The sequence below is a fragment of the Streptopelia decaocto genome (genome assembly GCF_964273445.1).
Source record: "Streptopelia decaocto genome assembly, chromosome: 12".
Classification (NCBI taxonomy): Eukaryota; Metazoa; Chordata; class Aves; order Columbiformes; family Columbidae; genus Streptopelia; species Streptopelia decaocto.
Genome location: NC_138667.1, coordinates 3,646,775 through 3,667,891, shown reverse-complemented (window position 1 = coordinate 3,667,891; position 21,117 = coordinate 3,646,775). Strand labels below are relative to the sequence as shown.

Sequence of the window (21,117 nt, the reverse complement as noted above, 5' to 3'; positions counted from 1 at the left end):
CCCTGCCCCATCATTACTGGAAGAGGTGGCAAATGAAATATAATAGCATCATTTTTTTTTCTTTGTGTGCTTGTTTATTGTCATTGTAGCTGTTGAGAGCTTACGTAAACATTTTTGGATATGTATACTTAAACTTTTAATCGATACCAAAGTGGACAAAACGACCTTTTGTCATTTAAACACTACAATGAGGAAAGTCTTGAAATAGAAAACAATGCAGATGACCAAACTTGTTTAACAGAGGGACAAGTTCTCATCTTCAACTATGTTGGCACAAAATTAAGAAGTAAGTTCGTAAGATCTTCCTTGGCAGATATCTTCCCTTCCTTGAATTATAATCCTTTATTAAAGTATACTCGTTCTAGTCTAGGGTGGCTCTTTTGGATCTTGGCTTGCAATTCTGGCTCCAGGGATGTAACAGGCATAGAACTAAGCAAAAGAAACAGTAAAATGGTTACATATAACAAGCACTTGAATGTAAAAGATGATGGATGATGCATCTAGTTAAACTTCCTGCATTGTGAAAAAAGTGTTCAGATCTTTTTTTAACTCCCTGTGAAGGAATCATACTCACAGACCTGGGCAAATGAATCTCTGCTTAAAAGGCAACAAGATATTCTACAGAGTCAAGAAACAGCTGTTGCTGCCACCATGAGGGTGGAGGAATCTACTCAGTTGCTTGAGGTTGTTGCTGGCAACAGAAACTTACCTTCCTCAAGGTGTTTTAATTCAATATAATGTATTTGCATAGTTAACTTACTGCCTCATTTTCCTGAATAAAAGGTTTATTTTTGTAGGAGTCATCTCACAGTAAAGTGAACTAAGCTGCCAGGTCACTTAAACAGCTGTGGTTTCTTTAAATCCAGTTTAAGGTCTAATCTTCCTGTGCAGAGCCCTGGGTGAAATCAAGAACTGTCCCACACTTGCTGTGCTTGTTGGTCAAGTCTGCTCCAGGTGGCCTAATGACACTTATTTACTGCAATTCTCTATTCTGTGCCAGGTGGGGAAAGGGGTGGTGTCAGACTGCTTTGCTGTACTCCATTAAAGCAGATGAGAACTGGGTATTGTTTCCTGAAAGCCAAAAGCTACTTTAGTTGCTTGCTGTTTTAATGGATTTGGCTGCAGTTTGCATTGTTTAAGCTACATTTGGCAGCTTCTCAAGTTTGCACAACCACTAATAATATGGGAGGGACAGCTTAGTTGAATTTAAGACCCTCATCATATTGCAAATTGAGCTGAATTTATTTATAGGTAACCCGTCCACATTTCATTATGGTTTCAGCTATAATGAATAGTGTTTCTAACACAGTTTTTGGTACTCAGCTATTTGTATGTAGACAAACTCTTTCTGGAAAAATACTAATCAAATTACAACTAAGCACGTATAGTCGAGTGCTGTTCTGTATAACCAGAGGAGTTTCCTGCTAAAAATAAAATGGACTCTGTATTTAATGAAGCCATAACCTTACCGGACATGAATGTATTGCTTATAACACATCAGTCTTTTTTGATGAGTAATTTCAGTGTTACCAAGCTCATACTTCTCTGCTTGCAATAGCATGGTTAAACTACTCACACAAATATCTTATTCACTCTATATAGCTGCATCTCAAGCTGCTCGGACTTTGTAAATAAACTATTATATATTACTGATGAGTAACAGAACTATTACTTTTCTGAATATTCTCAAGTTTATCACACTTGTCGTATGGGAATTGAGACTCTGTGCTCCAGGAGGCAATGACCACTTGTTTCTGTGTTTTTGTGGTACCTTGCATGCATCTGAGAGTGTAACATTAAAGAATAATGTAATAAAATAAGAATAATACGTACCTTTTTTGAGGAAACAGTGCACAACACAGGGGTGTTGCAAACACAAGACTAGAGGAGACAAAAATGGGTTTAAAATATTTAGGGTGCTAAAACAAAATTCAAACCCCTTAGGCATGGTCTTCTAGGAGCTTTTTGATGTATACGGTGAGGTGAAGTTTTACAGAGTGCTATGTAACCTTTATTTCTTGCTGCATTATACCTTATGAAATCATTTACTTACTATGTAGTACTACACGTACCAATACCATGCTTACAAATGTGTATAAAATTATCATTTGATGGCCTTTCAGCGGTTTGCATTGGTGTGTATCGCAACATAAAATGCTGGACAACAGCAAATAAACCTCTCCATTAAACAAATGTTTCACGAATTCATCAACCTACAGAGCTGGATTCCAATTATTATTTATGGAGGTAGCAGCCAAAGCATCTTTTTAAATGCTACAGGTTTATGTGATTTTTGTGTGGTGGTGTTTTTTTTTCCACTCCCTTTCTCTGCTTTTCTTGGCTGCTTCTTTATTACTAATGGCTTTTAATGGTATTATCAGTTACAGATATGGAAGTGAAGTCACTGCTGTAGTTTCCTTAACTTCTCAGCTCAGTGGAGAAACAAATAATCTCTCACAAAGTGCAAACCTTGCTACTTCCTCCAAAAAACCTACAGGTATATCTTAAAATAGCAGACGTAGCTCAAAGAAATCACTTACCAGAATCCAACTAATCCAACTTGAATAGGAGCACTCATCCAAGGAAACCGCTGTTAGAAAAGAAACCACACACAGTGAACAGAGTGTCTTTCCTCCCTGCCCCTTCCCACCTTCCTGGAATTCTTGTATTGCAAGAGAAAAATTGCACCTAAAAGACTCCTGGGCGTGATGAAGGCAAAACAATTACCAACACACCTTAAAGCTGAGCTCTGGTTTGAGAGCTTTGAAAAGTAATCAGAAAATTCCCACTGGTATCAATGTATGCCGTTATCCTGAGTGAGCGGCCCTTAGAAACGACGACAGGCGCTTGTTTTACTTACGACCTGATCCCGAGTGTGTTGGTCACTTGTTTGTGTCACACGAGCCCACAGCAGCTGCTAGTGCAGCCCGAGTTTGGAGCAGCGCTGGGGTACCGGGCTCAGGGAGTTCTGCCTGGACATCCCAGCCAAGAGCCAGGGCTGGCTACAGCTCCTGTCCCTCCAGTGACATCGAACGGCTTTAACTTGCAACTGGAGATTTCCTATGTGAGCAACAGCAGCTGCGGCCACCAAGCATGAAGAAGGGAGTGTCAAGGAAGAATGTAAGTCTGCCTCTCCTATTCCTTGTCTTGTGATTTGGTATACAGGCACTCACCCCCATAGCACAGTCTGATACGCTCCAGTTCGGTTAGAATTCACCTCTTATTACAGGAGAAAATGGTAGAAGAATGGGGGTAACAACGCTGAAAAAGCAACAAGCTATGGCTGCATTTTTAGCGTACTCCTCATTACCGTGACTTTTGCAGAACTTGAACATATGCCAAGAAATATGATAATTTTCTTGTAGGCCTTTAAATGATCTAGGAATCTACCCCCCCCATGTTAAGAATTTTAGTTGAAATTAATTACTACAGAAACAAAGCCAGACCTATTTAAATGACACCGCTGCAACGGCCCATTGCTACAATAAAATCAGCGTCTCCAGTACGCAGGACGCACACAACCGCTACGACAACGGGAAGTCGAATTTAAAGCAAAACAGCTAATGAGTTAAAAATCACATGTTACAGGGGATGATGTTTACAACAAAGATGGTGTTTTTTTTCTGCAAGAAGTATTTCCCAAGATGTAGAAGTTAAAGGGGAAACTGGTGAACAAAAAATGGGCACTATTTGAGAGTAGAAATAGAAGGGAATTTAGAAAGCTGGGTAGGACAAAGCTTGGTGTTAAGGAAGGTCGCAGCAGCGTAAGAAGCATGGAAAACAAGCCTGAGGGAGAAGAAATCATGTAGAAGACTTTTTTTTGCCCTGGAGTCAATGTGTAATCCAGAAATGATCGCAGGAGGAAGTGTGGAATTCAGCAATAACCTGCAACAATAGATAAAAAATGGAAAAGGCAGCAATAGCAACAAGGATGCAGAGGGACTGCAGCGCTCGGCTATTCTGGCGTTCCACTAAACACACTTTTGTTTGACTCTCAGCTGAGATAAAGTCACTCAAAATGCTTTACATTTTATACACTGGGGCAGTTCAAGACGAGATGGTGTGACTGGCCATGGATGGGATATAGGGCTGTGGCATCAGGAAATGCTACGTGTGTTTGGGAACACAAATCAAACTGTGCTGCAGATGACTTCAGACTGAGGACAGTTAAGGGAGAGCGAAGCTACATGTTGAAGCGCGAGCACGGGACCTGAGGTACATAACAAAAGCCTCAAATACGATTTTATAAGTGTAAAGAACGTTTGAGGCTGTCATGAGAATAATAGATGGTTTCATGCCTTGATCAGAGTTGGTCGTAAATCTAAGGGAGAGAGAGGTGTCTGCTAGCACAGACAATGCAAACAGCAGCTGTTTCATGTGGTGGAGCATTTTTTGCCAAGGTACTTGATATGAGTTGCAGCCTTTTTCAAGAATGTTACCAGGCTGCATTAATCAGGAAAGACAGTGAGGTGAAACCCTAACACTGGGAAGTCAATATTAAGAATTGGAGTTGCCTATGGAACAACGTAAAACAAGTGCAGTCTGTACATCCCTACGAAGAGATAAAATGGAGAAGTACAAGACAGCAGAAGAATTTACTGTGTTAGGGATGTGTCATTTACCTCCAGGAGAAGGCAGTTCCTGATGAACTGGGAGTTAATTTCCAGATGTCTTTATGGCATCTTTAGTGGTTAGTGCAAACAGAGAAAATGAAGAAATGATCATTAAGCAAACAAAAGCCATAAGGAGAATCAGCTTTTTTCTAACTGCTTCCTTTCATTGTTGGGTCTCAAAATCTGTCAACTTTCCACTATGCCTTTTTTTAAAAAAAATTAATAAATGGAATGACAGTTAAATTAGGAATGCATGGAGGACTCTAAGGCATAAGACATTCAGGAATGATGCTTAAAAAAAAAGGCTCTGCTCTAGTTTTGTAACAGTTTTCAACACATATTTTAGTTGCAGACTAAGAGACCTCGAGGAGTTTGTTTTAAGGATATATGAGAAAATTTCTGAAATCAACGTGAATGTTATTATAACCCAGCATGTAGAACAGGAGAGAAACAGTAGCTGAACCTCTAAGAGTAGTTACATAAATTAAACCTTAATGTTGATTGGAATCTTCAGAAGTTTCTATGGTTACCTGTAACTAAAATAAATCTATAAAAGCTGTGCCTCAGAGCAAGGTTGTTTATGGATCCTTCAGCAGATAAAGTAAGTGGGTTCGGCACAGAGCTACTCAAGTGTGTGACAACGGAGATAACGACCAGACACTATACAGCCCGATCAAGAACTACGACACTGGGTAAGCGCACAAAAGGCAGCCAAGGCCACTGCTGAAACATATCGCAAAAGCACGTATATATATATCTATATAAAATACTTTTTCAAGTGAAGAAGTAATCAGATTCTTTTTGAATCAACAAGGATGTGCTTGTGTTCTAAAATAATTCTTGAGTCAATTTCTAGCAACACCTTCCTGGAAAATTTTTAATTAATACTGATGTTACCAACAAAATGTCCTCGTGCGAAACAATGTCAGAATATGGAGAACTAATAGTGCTACTTAACCTACATCTTATTTCAAATAGCAGAGGATGATAGCCTGCTATCACTGAGACCAGCATTCCAGAGGCACTTATTTCTCTTTATCTTCCTGAAGAACATAATTCTATTGTCCTCATCATTTCACAACCACTTGGCTATTGTCTGGCCATGTGTGTTGCTCAAAAGGCTTCGCCACGCGTACGAGAATTATTTTCCAGAGTGATGGTGCGCAAAGCAAAGGGAAATGAGTTAGTAAAGCGTTCTGTGGATGGTGCTGGAGTTGTGCAAATGGGATGGTGCTTCTGAGACCTCCAGACGACATGCAGAAGCTGCTTGTTAAAAACGCAGCTCATTCCTTAATGGTTTTAATACTAATCTCTACCGAGTGTTACCACTGACTACCTGCAGAGCAGAGTTGCACCTGAACTCACAGTCTCTGATGCTGAGGGGGAGGAACGGATGAGCATAAACGGTCATGATGGTCCCAAAGACCAGTGGGAAGTCACTGAAGAAATCGCTCATTTTTGCTGATCTGAAAAATTCACAACACCCTTATATTGATTATGCCACACAAAACCAATAGATATTTGTCTCCAAACTCTGAGAATTCCTGCAACTTCTTCAGAAAATTTATTTTCCAGTTGAGTTGATAGCATTTGTGACATTTCTCCTGTGTCAAATACATATAAAATCATCTTTGCTTTAAATTTACAAATTATTTTTCTTTTTTAAACAAGGGTTAATGTCCTGAGCAATACATTAACAAGAACATAACGGTATCGCAAACTGCTAAAAGCCACGCTGCAAACGGGGTGTGGGTCAAAAGACATCGGCAATTAAGAATTAGCTACATCAGTACAGGGCTCTTCACGCTGCAGGCGGTTTATTGGGATGCACTAAGCAGCACACACTGGCTTTCACGCTAAAACTCAACAGCCACATTTCCCATTTTTATATTCTGAGCATCAGCATTTTCTGCTGACAAGGGGAGGAAAATAGCAAAGCACTTCAGGAAAAAAACACCCTAAAATTGGAAGATATTTGGGACCTCTTCGCAATGTTTAGCCACTAATACAGAAGCGCTTTCCAAGAACGTATGTAACTGGGTAATCTAACTCTGCATGCGAAGAATGAAAGGCAGAAATAATAAGAAATAGAATTTAAATATTTTAGAAAGCTTTGCCTTAGACAAAATGAGGCGACTTCCCCTGCTTGTCCTCCCAGTCCCCACCCCAACCAGTTTTCCAAGTGAGGGTCTGGAAACTCAGACTACACTGTCTGTTCCTGACTTTTTCTAACAGGAAGGAGACGATTGTTCGCCTGGAGCAGCGCAAGGAAATAAATCAGGGATATCAGCTGGGGAAGACGAAACTCCCTTTACTGGTAAAGGATTATAGGGTTTGTCATTGGAATATTATTTCTCTTGTGTCAGACAATCCTACAATTCATTTCATTATTGTTCTTTTCCCTCTCATGCATACACAGTCCATAATGCTGATTTAATGTGTATATATACTAACATTGCATGTGTGACTTTTTACAGTACTTTAGTATAAACAGAATATAGCAAACATATAATCTTTCAAGATGTATGCCCATTCTATGCACTTACTCATACAGTAAACTTTAAAGACTCATTTTCAAAGGAGATTTTTACCATTGTTGTTCCCAAAGTCAAATTGCTCCTAGAGCAGCTAAGCAAAGTTATTGACATCTTGACAAGAAAAGCATTATTAAGATTTTCAATGTTTTTTCTAATAAACTCTATTACAAGTCTCAGCTCAAGGAAGGTTTACTTACTATTTACTAGGAGGGACTCTGCATTTTAAGAACAATTATAAAAATAATACAAAGTTCATATTTTCTTAATGTTATTTTACACTGTGATTAAAAGAACCAAGCTATTTCTGCCTAAGAAAGGCATAAAGAACGCAATAGCTATAAAGCCAGCTCTGCGGTGATGTCCTCCCAGAGTGTTTGGGAGGCAAATATGAAGACTAAGAACACTTTAAATTCATGAAAATATTAACTTAGAATATGAAATACATACACATAGATTATCTAAGACTAACCTTTAAAAAGGCTCTCTTTTCCAAGGCATTCATTATGAAGGGAGGAATTGCTGCAAATGAAGGAAAAAAACCCACATTAACCTTGGAGAAAAAGGCACTTGGTTTTCATTTTCTGCTAAGATCAGCTAATACCGTAACACAATTTTCACAGCCTTTTGTCATTCACCGAGCTTTCATTTCACGTTGTGACAATTCAACATACTGGATTGGTGTTTACAGAAGTAAATTCTCCCAATAAGCAAAACTTCTAATTTCACACATAACTAAACCTGAGCTCAGTAACTTGGCACTGGTCAAAGCACCTGCCCTTCACTAAACTAATTCCACTCAAGCAGAATTTGTCACCTTTCCTTTACTACCTGCATCTTTTCTGCAAAAGCATCCCAGGAACTCTTCTGATGTAACACACTGTGGATGTTTTCACCGTAAGTAATGTGCATTTCTTTGTAGAACTTCTTAACAGAAATGTAAATACTGCCTGCATAACTGTAAGATGATTTGGCTGCTGAGAAAAATCACTTCTATAGAATTTAAGATCTCTTTCACATTAGTGATAGTCAGTTATTCTTACCCATGCCCGGAGCAGCCATAAGAACCCTTGATAAAACCACCTGGGCAATTGCCTGCTGAGCTGCTTTTGTTGATTCACCCAGCCTGTTCCCTTTCTCGTCCGTGACAGGGATTCCAAACTTGAGTTCCCTGTTGATTAAGGGGTAAAAATAAAGCACTGATTGACATGCATTTATCCACCCTTTTTTTTTTTTAATCTTTCTCCCCTTAAAACTCTAAATTAAAAGAATTAAGGTTTTATTTTATTTTCAAATCAGCCTGTTTGCAACACTCTTTGGCAAAAAAAAAATTAAAAGGCAGTGAAAAATCTGGTGAAAACTATGCTGAAAAGCAAACAATTGAGTATTTGCAACAGCAAATGTAACTAGTCCTACATGTATCCAGCCCTAAAATTACATTCGGCCCTTTGAAGGCAACCGTGAGGCTGATGTGGCCCCCGGTGAAAATGAGTTTGACACCATGTTCTAGAATGAGTGATCTTAGTTCTTTTTCCTACCTTTGTCTCATCAGTGGAATATTAATGCAGTTAGCTGAAGCAACAGCAGCAAAAGGACCAAACCGTGCTATAAGAGGCGCGGCATGCTGTAAAACACAGGGGGAAAAAAAGAAAAATAATTACATAATTATTTTCTTTCCCAAAGGTCATATTAAAATGCTTCATGTGCTAATGATAGGCCAGAATTCTTTCTTTTAAATTGAAATTCAATGAAAACTCACTGGTGGGGCAGAGGCAAGACAACAAACAAACAATACTTAAGTCAGATACTTCTCTCAGAGTGAGCAGTGATAAGAGGTTGGCAAAACCAATCTTAATTTAGTAGCATCACTGCAGAGCACTGTCAGCTTCTCAGTATGCCTGTCAGCACAACCGCAACACTAAACACACCTCAACTTCACTGTCTCCGCTGGCAAAGTGTGCTGGTTTGTCTGGGATACAGTTTATTTTCTCCGTTGTAGCTGGTATGGGGCTATATTTCGGATTTGTGCTGGGAACAGGGTTGATAACACAGGGATGTTTTGGTTACTGCTCGGCAGGGCTTACACAGCGTCAAGGCCTTTGCAGCTCCTCACATCACCCACCAGCGATGGTGGGAGAGGACAAGGAGCTGGGAGGGGACACGGCCGGGACCGCTGACCCCAACTGACCAAAGGGATGTTCCACACCACAGGAGCTCATGCTCAGTAGATATTTTGTGGGAAGAAGAAGAAAGGTGGGGATGTTTGGAGTGGTGGCATTTGTCTTCCCAAGTAACGGTTGTGCGTGCTGGAGCCTGGTGTTCCTGGGGACGCTGAACGCCTGCCCATGGGAGGCAGTGAATGAATCCCTTGTTCTGGTTTTCTTGCACACGGGGCTTTTGCTTTAGTTATTCAACTGTGTTTATCTCAACGAGTTTTCTCACTCATCTGATTCTCTCCCCCAGGGACCCGGGGGGAGTGAGCAAGTGGCTTTGCATGGAAAGACACCGGCTGTGGAGACTGTTCATTGGGTCAGTGTCTCATACGATATGAATTACTCTGATTAGAACAGTCTCTCAAATAACTTGTCAATCCTATACCACTCAGTATAAAGCATAAGCAGAGGGGTAAAAAATACATTATTGCTGTGTTGTTGTGTCTTTTTTTTTTGTAGAGGATCTTTTTTCTTGATTGTTTTGTGCACTTGTTTAAAGAATTAGAGTTTTCTGCATTTAAGAGTGACACCTCCTTACAAGTTCTTCAGCCAATCTAGGGTAGGCATCCACATTTGCAGAAATGATACTGCACCTTAAAACCACACCCTATACAGTTTATAGGATAATGAGTCCACATTGTTGTAATTACATATCCACTGCAATTAACTTTCAAGGGCTATCAGATACTCTGACATACAAAAAGAAATGGCAAAAAAGGCACCTTATTATATACAGTTTGTATTAAAACACAAGGCTCTTTGATATACATATAAAACCATCTACATGGGGCAAAAATAAGCTTGCGATCTAAAGAAAGGAGCTGCCAAAAGGCATCATAACTAGTTACTGGGAGCTGTACATGACACAGATACACAGGAGAAATGAGCACGTCATAGAACACCAAAGTCTAGTTCAGAATGGAAAAAAATATCAGCAATACCTTTGTCAGGGCATTAAGTCCTAAAGCTGTTGCGACAGCACCTGTGGTAGCAGAAACATAGGCTGTTCCCAGCTGGCTAAAATAAAAATAAAGACATTTGCACATGCAAAATAATTACATTTTATATATGTAGTTATACCTTTCAAAAGTTAAGAAGTAGACCTTTCTGTGATACTGCAATAAGATGTGGATGGAAGATTCAAATGGGACACTCTGCTTCTCTCTCACTAGCAGTAAAAACTCACGTGCAAGCAACATTTTAACATGGAGCCAGGTTCTGCTGGTTCTGTGTCACTATCTGTTCAGCACCGTCTCATGTGTCTGAATGAGCACCTTGAAGATTTAGTTCTGTACTTAATTTCTAACTTGCTTACACTAATAAAATCAGTTTGGATTTCTAAGGCCATGCCTGCAATAGTAATTAAAATCAACTGTACCAAACCCCATACTTGCAGACTGCTGTTAACTGCTTATGATCAAGGTGCTTGGGCTTATCTTTAATGGCAGAAATGGAGTCCTTGCCTCCATCGTTCTCAGACTTCTCATCTGCACATATCAAATTAATAATAAGCATAGACAGAAAAACTTATCCCTCTGCCACCTCAAACTTTAAAGCCCAACCACGTTCCAGTACACGAAAGAGCAATTTGTAAACACATCAGAAGTATCTGGTTCAGTGTCTGACCTGACAGTAATTGGGGCATCACCGCTCCTGTTTGTGTAATTTACTACAGCATTGAAGGACTGGTTAATCCACTGCCAGAAAACCACTGCTGGTGTTGTTCTTGAAAGGAGAAACAATTATTATTATTATTGAAAATACAGTTGAATCAACAGTACAGAAAAATGACAGCAAACCAAGAAAAGCAAGTGCAAGCAGTAATCACGCAGAGGTTCTAGTTTATCTGAACAAAACAATACCGACAATGAGATACTGTCTTAATGATGAAAGTACAAGCTACTTCTAAGAACAGAATTTAAAAGCATTGTAATTAAATAGCAAAGTTCACTTGGGACAAAGGTTTGTTGTAATAATGAAAGCATCATAGCAAACCTCTCCCTAAAAAACCACACAGAGGAATATGAAACAGTCTAATTTCTATGATACTTTTCCAGCATTATTATTCCCTTGCAGTCTGCTAGTTCTGTTGGAAGCTCCATAAGTGACTGAGAAGTGGATTTTAGAGACAGTGTTTATCTTCTGTGTTTTCAAAAAGCCAATAACGATGCCACTGTTTTAGTAAATCCCTATGACATTAAAACATTCAGTTGCATGTAGAACCAGATAAAAAGCAGCAGCGCAGGCTGGGATCTACCTGTCTGGGTAGCAGCTCCGTGGAAAGGGATGTGGGGGTCCTGGTTTACAACATGCTCAACATGAGTGACCAGGGTGCTGCTGCGGCAAAGAGAGCCAAGAGGATGCTGTGCTGCATCAACAAGAGCACGACCAGCAGAGGTAATGAAGTCATCAACCCATTCTACTCAGCATTGTGTTCAGTTTTGGTCCCTAGTGTACACAAATGATGTGGGCAGGCAGAAGAGGGCTCAGAGAAGGGCTGCAAAGATGGTCCAAGGCCTAGGAAGCTGCCACATGAGGGAAAACTGAGAGAACCGGGTTTGTTCAGCCTTGAGAAAAAGAGGCTGAGGGGAGATCTTATCACCATGTTCCAGTATTTAAAGGGTGGCTACAAAGAAGATGGAGATTCCCTTTTTACAAGGAGTCACATGGAAATGATGAGGGGCAATGGGTACAAGTTACTCATGGGGACATTCCAATTGGACATAAGAGGTGATTCAAGAACTACTGAGAAAATGGCAGGATCAAACAGGAGCTGGAGAAACTCGATGACTGATGAACCGAAGTGTACAGATCACTCACTTGGCAGACAGAACATCCTACATAGCAGATCTCTAAGACTAGAAACTCCCAGGTATCTCCTCCTCTTTGTCCCCCACACAATCCTCCTACAAGGATGGTGTTTTGGAACATTTAACTTCCCCAGTTTGAGGAAAAGTGGGATGGTGAAGAATAAGGGCTAAGAGTTTATCTCCCAGCTACTTCTGGAGGAAACCACTAAGCAGTGGGAGGGAATGCAGAGAGAAAAGGAAGCGAAATTTTATGTTTTAAAATATTTACGATAAATCTTCTAAAATGCTCTTTTGACAATAACATTGATTTTCGCTTAAAACATTTGCCTACAAATTAGTTATGTGGTATATTGCCATCACTTACCTATAAAAGGTCATCATACAACCTGTGATAGTCATGTTCATGGGTACCTGAGCTGACATGCGGCCAATCAAAACCATCTTTTCACCAGTGTCTGGGTGAAAGGCTGAATCATAGATGTATTTTGCCCTCCACAATTCATCTTCTGTCAAGCCACGTGGCACAATACCTTGTCTTGGGACAAGTTAAAAAACGAGACAACAGCAAAAAGCACAATCGTTACAAAATGCTGCAACCTCCGGTGACAAATGTGGTATCAGAGGACTTTGGGATGTTCATAATACGTTAACCTAGCCTCATAGTGAGCTTGTAGATCTTCAGCTTTTAAATGGAGTGGTAAAATAAAAAGAATTGAAACTCCCAGCAGTGGGTACGCTGGCTGAGTTGTTATCTCCAGCATCAAATTCCTATTTACTCAAAGCTGTACTAGATTTTAGAGCTAAAATCTCTGGAGTCATCAGCATGAAACTTTGAAAATTTACTTTCCAAGTATTTAAGAAACTACTTACTCCAAACAATATCACACATAAGAGGAAGTTTTAACCTCTGTTGTCATAGTAACTATTTTCAGAATTATACACTTCTGTATTTCAGAATACTTGATAGATGTTCTCAGATGACAGAATTACCTCAATGACTGGCAAATTTGTCTTAAAAAAAAGTGTTTCAATCTCCAAACTAAGAAGTGTGGTGCAATGAACGCAGTGCTTCAAATATTTCCTTTTAAATATATAACCATGTACTTATCAATGACATGGAATTTTTGGGCCAGCAGCAGAAGTGGTCAATGACATACCTGTAATCATGCACAATTTTTCTTGCATTTTCCAGCTGGGCATCAGATAACAGAAGATTCCGGGGATCTGTTACAGTAAAGAAGTGAGCGGCTCGTCCAGAAAAAGTGCTTTGATCCCATCGGGGCTCCTTTATATTAATATTTCGTGGTACACTTCCTGACATCTTCAAAAACCCTGCAAAGAAAACATGAACATTTGCAATTCAGAATTCCACTTATTTCACAACGTATCTGCAACCGGTGAGATGAAAAGTGGTTACGCTTAGAGTAAAAAAGCAGAGAACGAACACCAAACAACCTGTAGAACTAAACGTTAAAGGGGGAAGTACATACCCAGAAAGGAGATGATGTCAGTTACTATCATGGGTTTTAATGAGAAGCAGAAAAGCAAGAACTTAGTTAAATGTCTACAGAAATGACTTTGTGCCTGTTTCCCCCAGACATTTATATATTACATCTTTGTAAGAGTATGAGTATCTGATTATGAGGTAGAGGCGCATCATATACAGGTACAAATATCTGAGGATGAGGCCGATGCAGAGGAAGTATAGAAATCTATGAATAAATAGCTGTATTAAAACCCAATATACTAATCAGAACGGTGCTTTATTTCAATGTTGAATTAGTGTTGGCCAAAAATACTGTCTTGAGGGGAAGGAGAAATTAAATATTTCAAGAGATGCCTGAAGAGCTGCTGTAAGGTGCAGTGACAGAAGAAATACTTAATAAAATCCAGTTAACCTCTCTGGCGCAGCCAAACAAAAAATTAGGAGCACAAACCCAACCATTTATTTTTAATAAATGTTGTTTCTCTAAATCCATGTTTTAAACCAAAGATTATATAATGCAACCATTTGCCACATTATGAACACATGACCAGATCTCCTAATGATACTTCAAAGATGGTTAAAGAATGACAATAAAGGACACGGAACCAACACAGTTGTGCATTTATGGGGCCTAAAGCCCAGAAAATTAAAAATTACTTCAGGATGACTAAGTTTACTTCAACATCTAATGAAAGAAGGGCTTAAGTCTCCACGTCTATCACAACCAGCCCTAAATTGGCAGATTTAAAAGCAACAGGAAGGAGAACTAGGAAATATTTAGAAGACACTATAGAACAACTTTTCTAGCAAAAACCAAATCAAACCAACCTCTTACCAGCCAGAATTGCTCATAGAACGGGGACTATTCAGGGAAAAGACTGTTTTTTTCTGTTTCCCAAAATCCTCTGTTAATGGAGTTGTTTGAGGAGGAGAGGGTTTCAAGATCAGATTGGATAATTTCGTTGGTTATCTTTCTACCCTAAAATTTAATGTGCTGTTGATTCAGCTTTGTCCTGTTTTACACTGGTCTCCCCTCTGTCGGTACTTACTGAATATCAACAGATATGGGAACAATAAATTCAGTTACTATCATAATTCATACTGAAATGTCACTTTGATGCCATGTTCACAGAACAGGAGAACCAGCATCACTGGAAAAGATAAAAGACGACATCATAACCCAGTCAAACCATTAACATCGATGTGGAAAATACACAGTAAACATGGAAATAATAGACATTTTTGCTGTGTCAAACAACAGATCAATTGGAAAGGTATTTAAGAGAAGCACTTGTGCCTGCAAACCCTGAGGCTGGTAACAGTCCGCACTGGCAAATTAAACCAGTAATAAGGAACGGACTTTGCTCTCTGGCACATTCAAGTTGTTAAACCCTTTGTTTCCAAACTCGGGCGGCTGTGTCCAAATGGCCCGTGGAGAACGGCAGCTAAATCCCCCTTGCGCTGCCGGATTGTCTGGGGGAGCATCAGCCGTCCCGGCAGAACCACTGCAGAGTCGACAACCCAGGGACCGCGCTCCTGTCACCAGGAGCATTTTTTTGGCACAGTTACGCCATTGGCACTGACACAGAGGTTTGATTATCCATACGATTCGTGCCACGGCTCTTCCTATACACCCAGGTGTGTTTTCCAAATCATAACTGATGATTTTCCTAAAGTTTTCCTGTACATACCGGTGAGCTTTGAACACGGCTCGAAGCCCAGCACCAAGCACCCCAAAATTTCTGGCCCTCTCTCATCAGATGGAACCATCTGCTAGTTCATGGCCTAATGTTTAATACTAACATTAACTGGAGGGAGAAAGAGGGCTTAAGTGAGAGCAGCCTCTCTTAAAAAATAAGTACATAAAAACTTGCACAAAGCCTGATCACCAGTTTAGCGCAAAGGCCATGTTTAGATTCGTGGCAGAGCCACAGCAGAAGACTTTAAACCTCGTTTAGAGGTTAACAACAGCAGTTGCAGCAATTCTACAAAACGCTGGTTCAGGAGTTGTCAGGAGTTCAACTCTCTGCTGTTCCTTTTCAAAGTTTACATTTTAAACATCACATTGAAGGTCATTTAACCACTTTTCAAACCCAAGCAATAGCCAAAAGAGTAGCAATGACCATTTCATTTATTTCAGAAATGATACCCCTCAATTTTAAACAACCCAGATATTTGCTCCTTTATTTTAAACCCTACTGCATGACTAGATAATCGAGATGGGCACATGATCTCTGAGATTCTGGGCAACTTAAGCTCATGCAGCAGTGCATATATAAATATTATATGTATTTATATTATATATATATTTATTACCAGGACATTGTGTTACTGACACCTCGTAATTTACCTCAAGTCTTGAAAAAAATCCACAACTAAGAAACTTTATCAGGTATGTCACTAATTTTGCCAGTATTTAAGCTAAAATTGGGAACAGAGTGACAGAAAAATAAATCTCTTGGTGGTATAACTGTGAACCAAATTCTCCATGTCTGATCTAAACACACATTTTTAAAGCTACAGTCACTGTTCTGAGTCGAGAACCATCCCTAATGGCAAAATGGACATTCCTTAAGGGATGCAGTTTAGGTGGCCAGGAGTGCAATATTGTCAGAGAGAATGTGAGAGAAACTCGCCTGAGAACTACTCCAGCAGCTGGTTTTCCTCAACAGATACAAAAGCCTGAATTCTCTTGAAGATCCTCCAGCAAACATCCTTAGATTGGGTACCGGATAGGGTACTGCTTCATTCTCCACACAGAATTTTCTGTTGTTTTTTGTATTTACAGGGTCTGGAGTCCAAATTATAGCCTCCTGCAGAAGTGGACTCTATTAACGAGAGCGGCCTTTCACCTCCCTCGCACACAATTCCAGAAAGTCAGCAAAAACAGTGCTGGGGGAGGGAGAAGTCTATGTCCAAAAGCAATGTGCACATAGTTGTGATAATGAACATTTTGACATCCCACTTCTTGGTGCCTGACTCTCAAACTGCATGTTGCAAGCCTGTTACAAAGCACGGGTTGTGCTGGGCACTGTAGCTTAAAAAAGAACTCAAACCAGCCTGAATACAGGAGGGCAAGGGAGAAAACTAGGCACCAATAATGCTGAAAAACTGCTGAAAAAATGCTATAACTTGTACGGTGTCCTCTACCAGGACTCAGATCCCAACTGCAGGTGATGTAAAGGCGCTCAGGTTAGATCATGATTCATAAAATCTCCTAAAGGCAGCTAAGCATTCCTTTTTTGAACAAGCTGAGCAAGCCTTTCCCCTGAAACTCTGTAAAAATAGAAGGTAATGGCAATTCCTCTTTCCTACCAGAATGCTATAGAACAGGAATAGTTCACAGGTCAGAGCCAGGTGCTGCTGAAAACATTTCATGTGCAGATTCACTGGGAGAGGGAAAAAAAGATTTGACACATTCGGGCCCCTAGATCTCAATTCTTCAAAGCAGTTCCCTGACAGCCTGATGTCCAGCTGTCAATGCCCTGTTCTGGGAAATGAGAGATACAGTCTAGAAAAACACCAAGTTGAGAAAAGTACCTGTTGCTATAAAATGGGGAGAGGAACAGTTTATCTTCATCCTCTGACATATTTATAAACAAAGCACAATGGCCTCTTGTTTGCTTTTGTAGAGCATGTTATTTTGAAGCACCTCCCATGCTGTTTTGATAGAGCAATATTTAAGGATCCTGTTAGGCCTTTTTATTCCTCAAATAAGAGATCGGTCCTTTTGGGGGCTACTTTGCCTGAAGAGTCTTAGATTTTTCTTTTCCAGGAGCAATGCCCAGCACAAAAGCTGCTATGTTAGCTTAGGAGAACAGACAGGAAATTAACTACTTACTGATTAGTAAAATGTGACCTGTTTTATTTTACAACACATTGGCAAAGCAACAGCGGAAAGGCAAACTCATCTACTACCCATATTTTAATTGCTCTGGCAGAGAAAAGAACACAATGCATTCTCCACAGATGACAATCACGGCACAATAATCAGTTCAAACGAGAAGAAATAATAGATTTTTAGGGGAAGAAAGCATTTTTGTGTGATGGCAAAAGAGCACTTATCAGACTTACCGGGGTCATTAAGCAATGGTATTTCTCTATTTGTACTATGTTTGCTACCACGGTTTGAAAGAAGCAGCACAGCTGATGACTGGGAGAAGTCTGATGCAACGTACTTACACCAAATGGTAACAAAGCCACTTGCCAAGTTTTCCTTCCTCAAAGTAGCTTCTATCAGTAAATATCTATTTAAATCACAAGTGAAAAAAAAGATCTTTGTCTGCACTGTGATTTTTCCTGCTGCAATCATAAAAACAAATTGAATGCTGGAGAAGGCAAATCATGGCAACACTAGGAGATACCTTTTTTTGCTTATAAATGCGCGTCCCGCTTGTAGCCTAGCAACAAAAGCAGCAGTCTGTGTGAAATGGATAGAGCCTGCTGCTGTGGCTCTCTCCTCAAAACAGCAGCCATCTTCGGCGTGTAACTTGACGAGAGATTTCATCATTCTGCATTAAAGCTGCCTCTAGATGTTAGAAGTTGCCACAGCCAGCTCACCGGTGTTGCTTTTCAATTTGCTGCGTTTTCTCCCATCGCATGGGGTACATTGCAGAGACACATCACACGTTCACATCATCTCTTTGTTAAGAAAAACAAAGCTTCTTTGCTAAAAAGGGTTAGTGCAAGCTCTTATTTCAGTCCTGACTGCTGCAAGCTTGTCTCTGCTGCTTATTTTTTAACCTCCCAACTGGTAAGTGGAAGTAGCACTACCTGGCTCTACCCAGACATGTTCATGGCTCTCTTGTGTTGTTTTCCACTATTTCATGTATTGTTTTCTGATATCCATACAGGTGATTTTTTTAAATTGCACATAGGTACAAAGCCAGTCTTTAGCCTCCCACCCCCAACACCCATTATAATAACAATAAATTACTTATAATTCATTAAATAAAAAAAGGCAGTAGTTATATATCCCTGCCTCTGGATATCAGGTGTCTGACCTCCAAGTTACTTGTGGTGTTCCTCTCCTGGAAACGATGATCCCTCGGCAGGGAGGCTTGTTGTCCTGCAGCTCTGGGATTCGTGCGGCTGCCCCTGTGACACAGGGCGACTCGTGGTCAGGGGGAGATTTGGGGAGGGCGTGAGGAAGCGGAGCTGTTGTGTGTGCAGGGAGGGGAGGGCTGTGGCAGCACCTCCCCAGGACAGGGGTGACCCGCTGGGACACCGGCTGTGCTCCCACACAGGGGATGGGGTGACACATGGGGCTGGGACCCTGAGGAGAGGACAGGGGTGACAAGTAAGGCTGGGACCCTGTGGAGGGGACAGGGGCGACACACGAACCTGGGCCCCTATGGAGGGGATGGGGTGACACATGGAGCTGGGCCCTATGGAGATGACGGGGGTGACACACGGGTCTGTGCCTTACGGAGGGGACAGGGGTGACACATGGAGCTGGGCCCTATGGAGGGGATGGGGTGACACACGGAGCTGGGCCCTATGGAGGGGACAGGGGTGACACATGGAGCTGGGCCCTATGGAGGGGACAGGGGTGACACATGGAGCTGGGCCCTATGGAGGGGACAGGGGTGACACACGGAGCTGGGCCCTATGGAGGGGACAGGGGTGACACACGGAGCTGGGCCCTATGGAGGGGACGGGGGTGACACACGGAGCTGGGCCCTATGGAGGGGATGGGGTGACACACGGAGCTGGGCCCTATGGAGGGGACAGGGGTGACACATGGAGCTGGGCCCTATGGAGGGGACAGGGGTGACACATGGAGCTGGGCCCTATGGAGGGGACAGGGGTGACACACGGAGCTGGGCCCTATGGAGGGGATGGGGTGACACACGGAGCTGGGCCCTATGGAGGGGACAGGGGTGACACACGGAGCTGGGCCCTATGGAGGGGACAGGGGTGACACATGGAGCTGGGCCCTATGGAGGGGACAGGGGTGACACACGGAGCTGGGCCCTATGGAGGGGATGGGGTGACACACGGAGCTGGGCCCTATGGAGGGGACAGGGGTGACACATGGAGCTGGGCCCTATGGAGGGGACAGGGGTGACACATGGAGCTGGGCCCTATGGAGGGGACAGGGGTGACACACGGAGCTGGGCCCTATGGAGGGGACGGGGGTGACACACGGAGCTGGGCCCTATGGAGGGGATGGGGTGACACACGGAGCTGGGCCCTATGGAGGGGACAGGGGTGACACATGGAGCTGGGCCCTATGGAGGGGACAGGGGTGACACATGGAGCTGGGCCCTATGGAGGGGACAGGGGTGACACACGGAGCTGGGCCCTATGGAGGGGATGGGGTGACACACGGAGCTGGGCCCTATGGAGGGGACAGGGGTGACACACGGAGCTGGGCCCTATGGAGGGGACAGGGGTGACACATGGAGCTGGGCCCTATGGAGGGGACAGGGGTGACACATGGAGCTGGGCCCTATGGAGGGGACAGGGGTGACACATGGAGCTGGGCCCTATGGAGGGGACGGGGGTGACACACGGAGCTGGGCCCTATGGAGGGGACAGGGGTGACACACGGAGCTGGGCCCTATGGAGGGGATGGGGTGACACACGGAGCTGGGCCCTATGGAGGGGACGGGGGTGACACGCAGATGAGAGGTGACAGATGGGCCTGGGCGCCTGTGGAGGGTACGGCGGTCACCCTCCGGGCCGGGCCTGTGGGGAAGGGCAGGGGAGACACGGCGGGTTGGGCCGCTGCGGAGGGGCCGAGGTGACAGATGGGGCTGCGCCGTTGCGGCGGGTCCGGGGGCGACACGTGGGGCTGCGCCCCGGCGGAGCGCACCGGGGGGACACCGAGGGGGACACCGGCGCTGGCTCCTGGCCCGCTCCCCAGCCCCACGGGGACCCCGAACCGCGGGGACGCCCCGGTACTCACCGCGGCGGCCGCTCTCCCCGCTCCGCACCGCCCTGGCCCCGCTGCCCGGAAGCGGCGCAGGGCCCGGGAGAGGCGGTGGGGCCGCCCCGCGCCGCTTCGCTCCGCCCCGGCGGGGCCGGGCAGACAGCCGGGGGTCCCGCCGGAGCCTCCCGGTTGACGCCCGCCTCCCTCCGGCCAAGGCTCTGAAGTCCCGAAGACGCCCCGGGGGGATCGGCGGCCCCGGGGTGCCGGGCACGGCGGCTCCGGGAGCGGCCGGTGGCCGTTTAACGGTCCGGAGACAGCCCCGGCCGCGGTGTTCGTGTAACCGACACGGGGAAACTGCCGGAAGGGTCAGCGGGCTGTCGCGGGCCGGTTCCGCCGGTGCTGGTGTCGGTTAACGGGGGGTCAGCGGAGGGGCGGAGGAGCCGGGGGCCCGAAGGCGGCGCGGGGGCAGGGAGGGATTTCTGCTGCCTTAACGTTTTTGTCGCTCCCGCTTCGATTGCAGAAAACAGCCAGAAAACAAATAAACGTGTATCCCGGATTTTGTTGGAAGGCTGAGAGCGTTTCTT

At 43.3% G+C, this 21,117-nt stretch overlaps 1 protein-coding gene across 2 annotated transcripts; it reads right to left on the bottom strand.

Moving 5' to 3' along the window:
- Nucleotides 1–290: 290 nt before the first annotated feature.
- On the bottom strand, nt 291–20,803 carry SFXN1 (sideroflexin 1). Of its 2 annotated transcripts, XM_082063286.1 has the most exons (12): nt 20,570–20,785; nt 18,660–18,753; nt 13,328–13,502; nt 12,535–12,705; nt 10,987–11,085; nt 10,302–10,377; nt 8,686–8,771; nt 8,191–8,318; nt 7,620–7,669; nt 2,541–2,590; nt 1,834–1,881; nt 291–429 (listed from the first exon to the last, which is right to left on the bottom strand). In XM_082063286.1, exons 3-12 carry the CDS (start codon nt 13,489–13,491, stop codon nt 333–335), a joined length of 969 nt encoding a protein of 322 aa, XP_081919412.1. In that variant the 5' UTR covers nt 13,492–13,502; nt 18,660–18,753; nt 20,570–20,785; the 3' UTR covers nt 291–332. The 2 variants fall into 2 exon arrangements, with proteins under 2 accessions (XP_081919412.1, XP_081919413.1); XM_082063287.1 differs by lacking the exons at nt 291–429; nt 1,834–1,881; nt 2,541–2,590 and adding an exon at nt 5,485–6,079 and having other exon boundaries at nt 20,570–20,803.
- Nucleotides 20,804–21,117: the final 314 nt, after the last annotated feature.

What these genes read in the sequence shown, in the direction of transcription:
- SFXN1 (XM_082063286.1), bottom strand. Translation starts at nt 13,491, where the DNA reads ATGTCAGGAAGTGTACCACGAAATATTAATATAAAGGAGCCCCGATGG. An exon ending in TGTATGATGACCTTTTATAG is followed by an intron (nt 11,086 to 12,534) that starts GTAAGTGATGGC and finishes TCTCCTTTCAAG; the next exon opens with AACAACACCAGCAGTGGTTT. An exon ending in GTTGGATTAGTTGGATTCTG is followed by an intron (nt 1,882 to 2,540) that starts GTAAGTGATTTC and finishes TGTCTCCTCTAG; the next exon opens with TCTTGTGTTTGCAACACCCC.